Raw genomic sequence first — 14,920 nt, forward strand, 5'->3', positions numbered from 1 at the left:
TGGGACGCTGGCTACCTTTGCCTTGTTAGCAGGATCTACTTAGTTGTCCCCGGGCTTCTGTCAATAAACTTCCTTGTTGGGCAATTTTCGAATGAGCCTCTTTTTATGCAGCTCATAATGCGGCTTGAAGACTTTTAATTACGTATGATGTAGACCTGGTCATTCCCCATGGTGAATTGCGTGGTGTACTCTGACTTTCTTGCTCCTTTTTTCCCTTTTTTCCCTTTTTGACATGTCAGAATGTTCATTCGGCGATTTACCACACCCTGAAGAAACGAATGACTGCTGTTCGTTAAGCAATACTCTCAAGTTGTTTGAAGAAACATGGGCTTAGGACTTATTACTCTGTACGTCCGAGGGGCGTCTTTTGATGGACTGCAACCCGCAGGTATGCTAGCCCCTGCCTCTCTGACCAACTTATACTTATGTCACAGGACATATTAGGCGTTAATTACTGCCCGTAATTAACGGCGTCGTTTTTACGACAGTTATAAGCCTAGTTAGTTCTACAAGTGTTTATGCCTTAATAGTATAAGTGCAGTATTACGTCTGAGCGTCATAGACCTTGTGGGTTTGATTCCTATTGACACCTCCTTACGTTTTCCGCGTTATAGGTTAGACTGAACCACCTAGACTTTAGCGAGATGTACCTAATTAGAAGGTCTGATATTGGTAAGAGTTGCAGATCCGCCCTAGGAATAGTACGAATCTAAGGGGGTGTGTTATAGGACATATTAGGCGTTACTTACTGCCTGTAATTAATGGCGTCGTTTTTGCGACAACTTACTACCTATTATAATCCTTCGCCCCGGAGAGGTAAAACGAACAAGGAAGAATGCACACATCAAACAAGGCCGAAAAGGTGGAACCTCATAGCTAACGCAACACCTTTACACCAGTTCGGGGGCCGCGGGGGTTCTAAGCCCGGGATCCGCGGCCCGCGGTGGTGTTATCTGATTTAAAAGGGGAAGCCTTCGTCAAAGCACAAGACAATGTTGCTGGACCAGCGGTCGTTGCTTCAGGGGTTGGTCTCGCCTTACGGAACATCATTCTCAGCCAGGTCGTGGCGGCTTCCCCCAATATCTGCACCCAAAATATCTGCCACCAATATATGCAGTGGGATCGTAGCATTGACGTGCGTCTGCCCCCGTCTCCCAACCTTGCAAAAGTCATTACATGTAGGGATACGCGTGGCGGTTTCGAAACAGCCAACCTACACATGTCGAGACATCAGTCCACAGTTTTCCAGCTCGGCTCTGTCTAAATTTGTCTCTTTCCGGGCAATGCCTTCATACATCAATTTGTCGTCAGTCGCCTTACTAACTTGTCATCACCTTCTTGGACTCTTTACCAGACCTGAATTAGCTCTTGGTCGTTCTTATACCCCTATATACCCTTACCAGAGGCTAGCCAGAATGTCGCGGGCTGGCGCGAAGCTATCGCCCTGCGAGGATGGTCATCCTAAACAAACTTTCCAGTGCCACTTCTGCACTAAGACGTTTCTATGAAAGCAAAGGATAAACGGTAAAAGGCCGAATTGGCTTTTCGCTTAGCTTTCCCGCTGATATTCCTATCCTTCAGGCCAATCATAATTCGCGACAGGCACTAGAACGCAAAACAGTATCTGTATAGAAATGGACGCGGAATATTCTAACGCTTTTTTGTTGATAATACACGCTGAATTACCCGAGTGTGTGCGCTTGGTTTAATCATAGATTGATCTGTAACCCTAGCCTTGGATATCCCTTCTCCTAAGAGTGGCATATACCGTACGCCAGTTTTAAGTAATAATGATGACCATTAGCCCTAAATGCAAACCTTAGCACATAGGCATATGTTTTAAAATAACTAAAATACACGGGTTCATCCAGTTTGATCCTAGAAAAATCTAAGTGCGCTGGCCGGGTACGTCAAGTCAACTGACGTGGGGGGATACGTCAGGACAGCTGCATGACACCCAATCAGCGGCCCAGCCCAGTTCACCCGTTACATGAATATCACGATGTTTGTGACCCGATGCGTAGCAACTCTGCCATATCTCGATATCTCAATGCGATATACTATGATAACGCAGAGCAACTACCAAATTAGACTTCACTCCAACCGTGGCGCGAACGACCTTTACAGCGGTGTGTTAGGTGAGCACCTGTACTGTTTCTCATGATGTAAGCATGTCACAAGCTAAAGCTTTTAATAAGAAGAAACTGACAGAGTCGCATTGTTAGACAACATACAATCGGAATCTCCTAGAACACATCGTCACTGCCAGTTCCCTTATTGGGTTCGTTGAGTGCTATTGACGCCAGTACTGTCCAATTATAGGCTCTTGCTCATATATATCTTTAATGATAGCCATACCATACATTTTCCAGAATTGAGGCTTTTTCTTCCGAGTCTCTGGACTTTGAAGGCGGCCGACACCCGCAAGGCATCGCGAAGAATAGTCGGATATGTTTCTATATCCTGGCCATTGGCGTCTGGTAGCGGGGATATCCATGTCTTGGGACATGACCCGTATCCATTTGCCGGGAATGAAACAACTGATCAAGCTCGGCAAGTAGGTATTGCAACTAATAAGCACGAACAGCTACCAGTTGCATTACATCTCAATGATATAGTCGAGTGCCAACGCGTTGATCGTTTCAAACAAAAAACAACCAAGCAAGCCAAACATGTTTTCCGGCGCTCTATTAACCTCTCGGGAAAATTGCTCGGAAAATATCCCGCCGGAAGCCCGGGCCATAGCACAGCGCGCCCTGGATCACTCGGTCGTTCTCTCCTATTTGAACTCCTCATAAGACCTAAGCAATACGCCACCGTTCCCTGGAGTCGAAGTATCTTGCCACATGTTTAATGCCACTCGTTAATTGCCCCTGCCGTGGCGAAACACATTCATAAGGCATGATGACGCGTTGGCGTTGTTAGTGGCATTCCCAGCCCATTCGGTCATTTCGAGACAACATCCACGAAGAAACCAGTCCGTGGTCTCATCTGGAATCGCTTCATTTACAAGCGGCTTCCGGGTTGCCCGCATGAAATTCCGCTTAGCTCTGCATAACGCTGGTCCCTCAACTCGCTGTTATGGCTTTCACCCGGCTTGTTGTCTTAGGTTCAAAAGCCTTGAGTAATCTAAGCCTATAGCCACCTCATTGATTTTGACTGGGTCAATGTTGTTGCACAACTCATCATTGACAAATCAGACATCAGCACGTTGTGCGGGTGGCCTCAGCATTCATGCCCCCGCCTCAGTGAAATGAGCTTAATATGGGCTCCCCACCACGAAGCTTGTACCTATGTATTAGGATGTAACTTGCTTTTGCCCGGTAGAGCTTCCATCGCAGCCGGGGGTGCCGAAGTTTGTTGTTTCATTCGCCTGAGATAAGCTTTGGGGGGTGGGACACTGATAAAGCCACCAGCTGCAATTCCCTTTGGACAAGTCATGTTCTTCTGGTCGCATCCTTCTTCGCAAATCCGGTCAACTCTTACCCCCAAACCTGCATCTGCCTGCTGCACAGAAAGAGAATAGCGACGCCGAAATATACCACAAGGATCGAGCTCGACGAATTTGCGTTCGAGGTGCGACCCATTCATAATCGACATCACTGGCTCAGAACGACCCACGGCACGAAGACTGCCCGGTACAATGGCTTCGCATCGAGGAATTGTCAAGGCCTCGGCCGCAGTGCCGGGAATTTACCAATTAATCCTTACCATCGAGCCCATTTTAGCGCTGCTCGGCGCCGTCATGGTCTTTCACGCACCGAACCAGTATCTCGCAGGAGTGACGCGCAACGCGATGCCGTACGCGCCCAACATGCAATTCCTCTACACACAAGTGGGCGGCGGGTGGCTCTTTTTTGCCTTCATCGAGGGCGTGGTCCTGCGGCTCTTCGACGATCTGAATTTATGGCGCGTCGTCTGTGCGGGAATGCTCCTGAGCGACGCCGCTTATGTTCAAAGCACTGCACAGGCCGTCGGCGGATGGGAGATATGGTTGGACAGGTCTACGTGGACGGTGGAGGACTACGTTGTCTTTTGGACGACGGCTCCAATGCTAGTCGTGAGATGCCTGCTCGTTCTTGGGATAGGGATTAGGATGCCGAAGGAAGGCGGTGCCAAGCAGGGCGAGAAACAAGAGGAGTAAAGAAACGGTTGCTTCAATGCTCGCAAGGAGGTGGATGCTCTGAATTTTACCAAGTCACATACAGATATATCCCTAAACATTCTGAGGTGGTTAGCTGAGATTTGCAAGCGCAGTAAAGCTCCTGTAAATCAACTTCGAAGATTGGACAATAGTAAACATTCTGTGGTTGGCCGGGGATGTTCGAGTTGCAAAACAATGATGTGGCGTCAGCTGTCATGCATTAACTTTCATGTCAGACGAGAGACCCATCGCTTTGACCTCAACGTCAATGCTCCCTACGAACCCATCGTCGGAAGGGGAAATGAAAAATGGTACACTGGAGCCATCGGTTTTATCAATGCCTCGGTGCGAAAGTTAATAATCAAAACAGTAGATCACTTGGCCATGTCATCCAATTACTTCATCCTCCCCATGATGTTGGATGATGCATGGAGTAGTTGCAAAGTACAACTTGTTATAACGTTGTTTTAAGATGGCACAAGTAACCAATGCTATGGCTTCCCAATCATTATTATCATCAATCCTCTTGCTCTTTCGATCAAACTTATTCATTTTTGGCTTGAAAACTACCCAGAGATTCACGACGCCCCTTGCTGTTGGGGTCTAGGTAAGGTGCCTCGCCGATGCCGACTGCTCGGTTGCCAAACCTCTCGCCTTGTTCATCGTAGTCAAAGGTAGCAGTATGGAAGGTGCTGCGGTTGTCCCAGATGGCTGCAGGTTTTGATTAGCATTGTCTATTCGCCACAAATCCACAGGCCATTTACTTACCAATGTCGTTGGGGTTTTGCCACCTGAAACGGACCTGAATTTCGTGATTCTTCTGCAAAAGATCCAAGAACCAGTCAAGAAGGTGTTTGCTTTCCTCTGCAGTGACGTCGTTGATGTGCTTCACGTGGCCGCCGACTGGGTAGACGCTCTTCCATCCGGTAACCGGGTTGGTCCGTACAACGGGGTGTACAGCCTTGAGGATACTACCGACGTTCTTCGGGTTGCCGCGCGGCTTGTCATATAAAGTGAACCCGGCCTCTTCCGCCACCGCGGCAAAGCCAGGTTGTTCAAAGGTGGCGGTAAGGCTTTCCAGAAATTTCTGGTAAGGCGTGCTAAGGCGGTCGTAGATTTCGTAACCAGACGCCCAAAGGGTGTCTCCTAAGCGTTAACTGATTGTCCCATAACTGCCTTGGTTGTTTCGGTTCGACTTACCACCACCTGTCTTTGGCAGTTGAACCAGGCGCAGCGATGAGTAGTCAGCCGGCACAGGCTCAAAAGCGATATCGCTATGCCACTGTGCAGTAGTCTGCTTCTTAGAGCTGAGCCCACCGCGCTCCAGAAACTTGCGGTAGTACTTCTTGTTCTGCAAGGAGCTGATGGTGCTGATCTCCGGGTCGGATCCGCCTAGCTCACGGTCCGAGTTGAGGACCGGGTGAATGTGGAGCCCTGACTCGGCAGGCCGACCGCTTAGCTCTCCGATTCGGAGAATTAGTTGCTTTTGCAACTCATTTGTGAGGTTGTCCTGCGCTCGGAAGAAGACAACGCCTCGTTGAGAGACTGAATACACTATCAGCTGCCATACTCATGCAATCACGGCTTTGCTTGTCTCACTGGTAATGGCGAGATCTCTGATCAATTCGTCGGCATTGGGGGCATTCAGCCATTCAACTAGGTTCGCTTTGGGAAATTCACGCCCAATGCTTGGTGTGACATCGAATGACTCGTATTGATCAAGGACTGAGGATGTCTTCAGTGGTTGAGGATAAGAAGAAGCCTTGGTGGGAATGTGAATAGGAACTTCATCGTCGATTGCTGTTGGTGCCATCTTGCCCGAATCAAAGACGTGCTTGTTCTGTGTCTTTTGGAATAACCAATTGGTCAAACGGAAGTTGGCTGTCTGATTCAACTCTCAAAGTTGAACCAAGCGCCTATACTTATAATATTTCAGTTCTTGCTTCAATACAAAGAAATTGAAGGATATCGCGCCATCGTCAGTTACAACTTGAGACATCGGATACGGAGGAGACCTCCGCAGGAACCCCCAACCCCGATGAAACTCCGTACTGCGGGGCAAGAGAGTCGATAGCTAACACCCGCAATGGTGAAAGCTAGGCGGCATATTTCGTGATCGATCACCATTGGTGGGACATGGCGTGGATTTGGTATGAATGATGTGACCAACAGGGTGCTCCTCTCATGAACCAACCACACGGCTTTCTGATGTTGGGCACATATTATCTCGATTGATAATGTCATTTCATTACTTCTGACGTTACATAGTCGTTACTCAGCACGCTATACGCTATGAGACTTAGGGTCCAACATCCACTTTGAATGTTGATATGGCTCCTAGAGTGGTGTCATGCGTCAGGGTAAAGGACGATGGCGATTAAGGTCTTGGCCAAGCCGGATGAAGTGGCAGCAACCCTCTTTCAGATGCGGCAGCTCCACCTAATCACTCTCCTTAAAATTGCTGCTTTCAAGTCAGTAAAATGATGCCTTGGATGGGAACGTTTGGCTGTGGTGGTATGGCTACCTAAGCCTGCGAATGCTAGATAGTATGGGAATTGCCCTTGTTGTTCTCTTGGCGAGCTGGGCTCATAAATCTGGCGAAGAAAGTGGGTTATAAATATGTATTTTCTAAAGGCATATGAATATGAGGCTACTCATAGCCATAATTATTCGGCCTACCGGGAATAACACCACCTCCGAAGCACTTCGGTATCAATTGGCCGATACGTCTTGTACCAAAAAGACACCCGTGCAGGCCCCCGGCACACTAACACCCCTGGGTGTGATTTAGTGGAACTAAGTCGCCATTGCCGTACAGTATTATAATAAGCTTGCAGTGCCATCCCGATGGTAGAAGTTCCCTATGATACTTGAGCTCGAGAGACACCCGCCAACCCAATTGCTTAACACGAGGTTGTGTCAGAAGTGACAGCCAGGCTCAGCTCCAAGGAGAAACCTTACCTCCTCATTGTCCAGCTTCAACTCTACCATCTTGGCGTTGAAGGATTTGGCTGTGAATCATGACAACCGTGCTGGCAAAAGACCCTGTGGGTAAGGGCGATTATGGGCAAACAGTAATCTCGCTGGATGGCACACCCCCTCTAGGAGCACCCATTGAAGAAAAGCGATTTTGGTTTCAACGTAATAAGTCCTACGACCCGTCTGCAGTCGCCACCCAGGTAAGAGGTGCCACAATCGTTATGTTTTATCGTGGGCTGACGATTGTAAGCCAAGCGTTTTCGATGACCCGGATTCCGCCCAACAATATCATCCACGACCTGACTGGTAAGCCACCCCTATGGAATGGTATAAACATATATAGGAATCTGACATGAACGACTCCAGGGAGAACTATCACCGGTTTGACCCACTGGCGAGATGGACCTGGACAGAAGAGTATGCTCTAGGTAGGAGACCACTTCCGTAACATGACATTGATTCTGTAGCAAATCCTAACATAATGACCAGTTCGCAAGATAGATTTCAGGATCATGGTCTGGGCCTGCATCAGTTGAGTCACCACCATCATCGAAGTGAGACTGTCCAGGCAGTTATTGACGATTCCGGTCAGTGTTCATGGCACTTGAACTTGACCGCGCGAATATCAGCCAAGGTACGTCACTTCCACTCCCGCGGCGAGGGGCCTTGGAACTCTAATATTGGCATTCTGCAGCGAACACGGATAACATGTTGGGAGATTTGGGCATCACAACCGACGGTCCGTATCCCAGCTTCGGATGTCCCCTCCACGAGGCTAAATAATCTTTCAGACTTCAATCTTGGCAATTCAGTCTTCAAGCTTGCATTTCTTTGTTCTGAGCTTCCATCTCAGCTAGTCTCCAAGTGGGTTGGGCCAGACCGCTGGATCCCAGCACAGATGTTGTTGTGGAGTATCGTCGCCAGTTGTCAATTTTGGCTGAGCGGGAGAGATTCCTTCCTTACCTGCCGAGCACTATTGGGTCTGTTACAGGGTGGTTTCATACCTGATGTAAGTAAAGAAAGCTCTACGGTGGCTTTAATCAAATGCTGACTTGTGTACTCGCCAAGATAATTCTCTATCTTTCTTATTTCTACAAGCACTACGAGCTTTCCCTTCGGCTTGGCTTTTTCTGGACGGCCATGAGTATTGCAGACATTCTGTCAGCTATTATTGCCTATGGAATACTCCACATGCGAGGCATTGAAGGGCAAGCTGGGTGGAGATGGCTGTTTCTGATTGAGGGACTTCTAACTCTTGTGATTGGCATCTTTGGGTTCGTCCTCATGCCGGCAGGGCCTTGCCAGACCGCGAGTTGGTTTCGTGGGAAAAAAGGCTGGTTCACAGAAAGGTAGACTTAGGTTTCTGGATACTACATCTCCTGTATTGTTGCTGATTGGTATTATAGGGAAGAAACTATCATGATCAACAGAGTCCTCCGCGAAGATCCCAGCAAGAGCAGCATGCACAACCGCGAGCCCATTACTCCACGCCTTCTATGGGAGAGTATCAAGGACTATGATCTGTGGCCGCTGTACGCTCTGGGCTTGACCTTCCAAATACCCATGACGCCCCCGGCTCAGTACCTGACTCTAACGCTCCGCAACTTGGGCTTCGACACTTTCCAAGCAAACCTGCTTGCGATCCCATATACCGTTGGCCACAGTAAGTCAACACATCGTTCTACAAGCATCATTCATGTGTGTGACTGATTCTTTGGGCAGTGATCACAATGCTTGCCATTACATATCTGGGTGAGGTTATTGGCGAACTCACTTTGGTTTCGATGTCTGGTCAGGTTTGGGCGCTGCCTTTCTTGATCTACCTGAACGTCGTGAACACCTCAGAGGTGAACAGATGGGTTTTATATGCCGTCATTTCTCTTCTTCTCATCTATCCTAATGGTAAGTTCTTCAAATCTACATTTCCGCGATTTTGGGCTAACATTTACGCAGCCCATCCCATTCAAGTAAGTCTCCCTACACCGCCTTATGGTGGTATTTTGGAGTTAGTCTGGTCGTTGGAATCCATAGATACGACTTCATCTAGCCTGTCATTCGTCTGGAGAAAGTTCAAGCCATTCTGACCATCCTATTAAGGTCGGATGGAATAGCCGCAATTCAAATACGGTGCGGTCACGGACTGTTTCTGCTGCCTGCTACAACATGTTTGTTCAGACAGGCGGCATTATCTCCTCCAACATATATCGATCCAGTAAGGCCCCCTGATCTGAAGTCAGTGTCGCTCTATAACTAAAATCAACACAGACGATGCACCACTCTACCAACGCGGCAATCGTTCTCTCCTCGGAATAGTTTGCATGAACCTAGCGCTTTACCCTCTGGTCAAGGCTTACTATACATATCGCAACAACAAGCGAGACAAAATCTGGAATAGCATGTCAGATGCCCAAAGGATTACCTACTTAGAGACAACTAAAGATGAGGGCAACAAGCGATTGGATTTTCGCTTCAGTCATTAACGACAAACCATGGCAAGCCCGACGAAGAATACCGCATCCGTCTCCGCCATTATCATATTACTATCATGGTTATATCTGATTGTGATGGAAGTCGAAGGCAAAGCAAAAGTTCAGGCCTCAGGAGACCGTCTGGCCGGATATAATCAATTATAGATGTATAAAATATCCCAATGCGAACGGTCCATGGCCAGTAGATGAGGGGAGAAATCTTGTGATACATGTCTATAAATACAAGAAAATACAGGAGGCGCCCTTTGTCTACTGGCTAAGCGTTTGGACCGGAAGCAGCCCAACTACTTTGAACCACCGTTCCAAATGTTCATTTACTTCCATGCTTTTGTGTTGGAAAAACCAATGACCCATACCTCCAACAAGTATAATTTCATCATGTTCACTGCTTGGTTTCAGGTAGGTGCGCTCTGTCGCCACCCAGTAATCGCTATTTCCAAGTGTCAATCGAGGACACATGAGTTTGTCATCATGCTGCGCAACTGATACCTCGCGCCGACCAATAGCATTCGGATCCCCTAGGCATGCCCAGCACTGGGCCATTATCACGCCCATATCGGTCTGCATCGCACGACGGCGGGTCCACGAGTTGTGCCATGCGGGGACTGTAGGGGGGTGCATGTCCGCGTCGAAGAGACGCGCAAGGTTCGGCAGGACCGTCATTGGATCGCTGAGATGTTCATCTACTGTTGCGGTAGAGATGGAATGCAACGGGTCGAGGATCACCATTGCACGTGCGAGATCCGGCCGCACGGAGACCAGCCTGACCAGGTGGTAGGCCACAGCGGTATCGAGGGAATGCGCGATGATGATGGCAGAAGAGATGTTGAGATATTGGAGAAGGGCGATGAAATCCTCTGCGGCGGACTGGGGGTAATAGTCGACAATGGAAGGATCTGCATTCGGGCCGGGGTATGATTTGATATCCGGGGTAGGTGGGGGCGCGGAGGAGCGGCCTTGGCCTCGGGGATCCGGAGTGATGACTCGGAAGCCATGTTGAAGAAGGAAAGGGACTTGCCAGTTCCAATCATGGAGGTCGCATGTGATACCGGGAATCAGGAAGACAACTGGAGCATCTTGCGGCCCTTCTTCAAGATAGAAAATGGAGATGTTCTCATTGTGTTTGAAGAAAGGCATGATGCATAATATGTTGAAGAAGCGATGCGGAGATTCAAGGGAATCAATTCAATATATACTTTTACTTACACCGTAATATTCATCTCTACATAAGACAGCCATCTCAAATTGTCCCAAACTGCCATATTCAGGAGGCTGACAGCATCCCGAGTGCACCCGGCCAAGTTACGCTATGGTGAGAAAAACACTGTTGAGCTTCTGACTTGTTTTAGCCAATCACTTTCGGCGGGTTGTAGAATATTCGGGGCCAATGCCGGTTCCCTTGAGGTGGAAATCGGGTTTGCGATATTGTACCATTAAGCTATTAAGTACCGGGGAATCGCGGCAGGGTTGAAATGTCTATTTCCTGCTCTTTATTACACATATTTCGACTTCGCTGCTATTTTGGCTCTGATGGGTACAGATACTTCCTCCGTCTTATTCCGTGTCTGATTGGCATATGTTTCCACGGCCAGATTTGTAAAGGAGCTGCACACAACATCTCGGTTTGAGTGCCGGCATGACATTAATCCTAAATGCCGTTTTAGAGCTGTGGAATACCCCAATATTGGCAGGCCGATGCTTCTTGGTGTCATGGCCCAGCGTAAGGGGCTAATCAGATGTATTGAATTCTCATCAGCCTCCCCAAAATCTGCACCCTCTGGTTGATTATTCACTAGCCATCATTGCTGCATTGACGATACATGCTAGGCTAGCTTTGTAAAGACTTCCTTTTTCTAGGAGCCATCCGTCTGCCGTGTGCACAGTTGTTACACGGATGATAAGTGAAACGGAATTGATTAAACTCTTCTGGGGTCGCTTGCTTTTTTAGCTCTGCCACCACCACCTCGGTACGGGGAGATGCAGTTTGCCGCGGTCACACCTACCTAGGCCTCGCAAGGTAAGATGAACGTATAGCGGAGACCATTGGGTCTGACCTATCAACGAGAGCCCCGACCCATCGGCGGATATTCGATACAGTAGGCTCGTCGGTCTCCCACGCTCGTCTGCTTGAGGCATTTCTGCATGAGAGCCGCAAAGCGTGCGGGCTACAGGCCCTGTCGACAGATGGAGGTGCACACGTGCGCAAGAGGAACAGGGCTAGTATCAACAAGTGGGCTTTGGGCGTTTCCCTTTCCAACCTGACAACCGGGCACCTGGTAAAAGATTGAAGCGCCGTTGACGACCCAGACGAGATCCAATGAGCGCTACCTAACCTCCCCAACATCTGATGAACCGGGATCGGATGTGTGCCACGCCGCTCCTCCTGCAGGTTAGGGGCGGCAAGCAAGGTAGACATTGATTCATGAGACGATCCCTCCCTCTCTCCCCCCCACCCATCAGCCCATAAACCTACCTAGCAGCACCAGCACCAGCACCAGGTGGACCTTCTCGGCAAGAGAGGTAGAAATATAAACAGTGTACGGAGTAGTTGTACTTAACTAGTGAGACTGCCGATCGACATGGTCTCGAACTTTCGATCCGAATGAGGGGTCGTGGGGTCATCCAATGTCTGGCTGCCTTCGTCGCTGCAACCAGACAACGGCTTTATGCATGCGCATCCGTCGTGACAAGCCAGCTGCACGATGAAATTACCGTTCTTGGACATTGCGAAGCTGGTGGCGCTTTTCCGCGAACTAGCCCATCCGTGTAGCATCATGTCTTAGGACGGCAAGCCATGGCCATCGCTATCATGGTCGCGCTATAACACCAGCTTCTCAATCCTTTACTCGCCCTACTCTGCCTCTTAACTCATCTTCCTCACAGCTCTATCTGTCTTTCTAATAATCAGCCTCATTGCTCTTTCGCCAATTTCCCTTATCAAGGTCTGAAGCTGTTAGCACAGCACACTTGCCGCCCAGGAACGTCACTTGAGTAACGCATCCTGCTTACCACGAGCCCCGCCCCCGTACGCCTGACTCAGATAGACTTTGGCATTTAATTAAAAGACAGATCGCCCGGTTTAAGGTTTGTCAAGGTTGGAGGAGTCTTACCTAGATAAAGACGCTCTGTCGCAATCGCAACATAGGAGCGACATTCCTTCATTTGTCGTTATTCTGTCTCAGCGAGTCGCTCCTTGAACAATATCCCCCACACGGTCTCTATAGTTTGCTGTTTGCGGCTTCCCATATACATCCGTGCACGCTGCATGCGCGTCTACTGAACTACAACGATTAGCTACGATGAGCACGGGAGGCAAGCCTGGAAGTCGAAGCGGAAGTCGTCCGGTCACCCCTCAAGGGGACAGTGCAAGCGGTGAGCCAAACCTTATCCTCGCCAGAGCGACCCTGTCATACGAAGGTTCCTGGGGACCCCTCCTATGGTGGCATGACGTGGCAGTTCCGAACCTTGAAGCAGGCTGTACGTACTGACAGTGATGCCGCAGTCCCTAGAATAGCCTCACCAACGACCGGCAGTTCCAGCACCGAGCAGACGCCCGTAGCGACATCTGATGCAGAAGCGACAACCGTATCAACGGAACAAGTCGCCGAGGCAGTCCCGGACCCGGCTCCCGGAATTTCTAACCCTACCGAAGAGACGCCTGCCGGGGATGCACTTGAAGCCGGCGGTCTCGACGACGAGGGCGAGTTCACGCCGAGCGTTTTTGACGAGGGATCAATAGCCGACGACAGAACCGATTCGACGTCGCTGAATTCTAGTGTCTTCGAGCACAGCTTCCGGAATGGCAGACGCTACCATAAGTTTCGACACGGACGATACCCAATTCCCAATGATGAGACCGAACAGAACCGCGAGGACATGCTGCACACCATGATGCTAGAGGTCACAGACGGGCGACTATACTTTGCTCCGATTGGCGATAACCCCCAGAAGATTATTGACTTGGGCACCGGTACTGGTATCTGGGCCATTGAGAGTGAGTCTAGGTTCATTGACATCTGGATATGACGTGTGCTCGCTCCAACGGAAACTATTGAACCCGCCAGCTGACGAGTGACCGCAGTGGGCGACTTGTTTCCGAGTGCCGAGATCCATGGGCTCGATTTGAGCCCCATCCAGCCCATCTGGGTGCCGCCGAACGTCAAGTTCCTCGTCGATGACGTTGAAGACACCTGGTTGAACGGCTCGGACTTTGACTTCGTACACCTGCGCAACATGGTGCCAGTGCTGAAATCGCCCGTCAACCTTTTGCGAAATGCATACGAGTAGGACTTTCCGACCCCCACCAACCTCGGAACTGTACTGACGGTAGACTAAGACACATGAAGCCTGGAGGCTGGGTTGAGCTTCAAGATGTTGATGGACAGGTCCACTGCGACGATGGAAGTTTGCCGCCTGATTGGCCCCTCGTCCGTTTCACTAACCACCTCGTCGAGGCCTTTGCAAAGTTTGGTACAAACTCCCACGCTGCGGTCTTTGGACGACAATACCTGGAGGAGGCTGGCTTTGTCAACATCCGACATCACACGGTGAAGTTGCCTTACGGGACATGGCCCAAGGATAAGTGAGTGTGACCTCGCACTGCTGAGGTAAAAATTCTGGCTGACGGTACCACCTCTCTCAGAATCATGCGACTGGTGGGCATGTACTATCGCACGGCATGCGAGGAGTTCTTCCCCGCCGTCGGCGCAATCCACTTTGAGATGTTGGGGTGGAGCAAGATCGAGATGGAGGTCTTGTTCGCGCAGTGCCGTAATGCAATGAGGGATCCCAACGTCCACGCCTACGGCATGATGCATTTTTGGAGTGGACAAAAACCTGCTTAGGACAAGATTTACAGCTTGATGGGCGGAGGGTAGTCTGTACCAAGGGGGGCTTGAGACGTGGGGGGAGGATCAGGCTGAGGTTAGCTGCCAGCGAGCGATTGCATGATGATCCGCGTGCCGCGGTGTTTGCACTACGAATAGAATTCAGAGCGAGGTTGATGCTGGTTGGTCGACACGTCGTCTCCATCATTGTTTGCATAAGCGCTGATATATTGCTTTTCTGAAGAGAGGGGGTGGAGGAGGGGTGGTAGAACGGCCGAGAGTATATTTTCATCAACACGTACATACAACTTGACGCAACCTAACTTACCCATTGTTGGACCCGACTGGTCGTGAGTAGCTAGCCACCTGCATATTTGCCATTCAGGAATGGGGCACTGACAGGCTCTCAGCTACGAAGGGGCTTGGACTGCATGGCTAGACCATCGAGTGGAGTCCGTATTACGTCCAATGACTTGGTAGAC

The 14,920-nt window shown here is 49.7% G+C and overlaps 5 protein-coding genes across 5 annotated transcripts; 3 read left to right on the top strand and 2 right to left on the bottom strand.

Moving 5' to 3' along the window:
• Positions 1 to 3,643: 3,643 nt before the first annotated feature.
• GLRG_07166 (uncharacterized protein) lies at positions 3,644 to 4,144 on the top strand (the record flags this gene model as incomplete). The annotated part of the gene is made up of 1 exon (XM_008097851.1): positions 3,644 to 4,144. One exon carries the CDS (start codon positions 3,644 to 3,646, stop codon positions 4,142 to 4,144), a length of 501 nt encoding a protein of 166 aa, XP_008096042.1.
• Positions 4,145 to 4,688: 544 nt separating this feature from the next.
• GLRG_07167 (TfdA family Taurine catabolism dioxygenase TauD) lies at positions 4,689 to 5,957 on the bottom strand (the record flags this gene model as incomplete). The annotated part of the gene is made up of 4 exons (XM_008097852.1): positions 4,689 to 4,855; positions 4,913 to 5,290; positions 5,345 to 5,689; positions 5,744 to 5,957. 4 exons carry the CDS (start codon positions 5,955 to 5,957, stop codon positions 4,689 to 4,691), a joined length of 1,104 nt encoding a protein of 367 aa, XP_008096043.1.
• A 1,207-nt stretch (positions 5,958 to 7,164) lies between these two features.
• GLRG_07168 (phthalate transporter) lies at positions 7,165 to 9,436 on the top strand (the record flags this gene model as incomplete). Its single annotated transcript, XM_008097853.1, has 13 exons — positions 7,165 to 7,323; positions 7,374 to 7,429; positions 7,490 to 7,551; positions 7,613 to 7,654; positions 7,716 to 7,757; positions 7,818 to 7,862; positions 7,915 to 8,132; positions 8,192 to 8,472; positions 8,530 to 8,786; positions 8,846 to 9,025; positions 9,077 to 9,090; positions 9,171 to 9,335; positions 9,389 to 9,436. 13 exons carry the CDS (start codon positions 7,165 to 7,167, stop codon positions 9,434 to 9,436), a joined length of 1,569 nt encoding a protein of 522 aa, XP_008096044.1.
• Positions 9,437 to 9,861: 425 nt separating this feature from the next.
• GLRG_07169 (uncharacterized protein) lies at positions 9,862 to 10,749 on the bottom strand (the record flags this gene model as incomplete). The annotated part of the gene is made up of 1 exon (XM_008097854.1): positions 9,862 to 10,749. The coding sequence occupies one exon, from the start codon at positions 10,747 to 10,749 to the stop codon at positions 9,862 to 9,864; it is 888 nt and encodes a 295-aa protein (XP_008096045.1).
• Positions 10,750 to 12,911: 2,162 nt separating this feature from the next.
• On the top strand, positions 12,912 to 14,456 carry GLRG_07170 (methyltransferase domain-containing protein; the record flags this gene model as incomplete). Its single annotated transcript, XM_008097855.1, has 5 exons — positions 12,912 to 13,089; positions 13,127 to 13,606; positions 13,694 to 13,895; positions 13,949 to 14,194; positions 14,255 to 14,456. 5 exons carry the CDS (start codon positions 12,912 to 12,914, stop codon positions 14,454 to 14,456), a joined length of 1,308 nt encoding a protein of 435 aa, XP_008096046.1.
• Positions 14,457 to 14,920: the final 464 nt, after the last annotated feature.

This window comes from Colletotrichum graminicola, assembly GCF_000149035.1.
Source record: "Colletotrichum graminicola M1.001 genomic scaffold supercont1.29, whole genome shotgun sequence".
Lineage (NCBI taxonomy): Eukaryota > Fungi > Ascomycota > Sordariomycetes > Glomerellales > Glomerellaceae > Colletotrichum > Colletotrichum graminicola.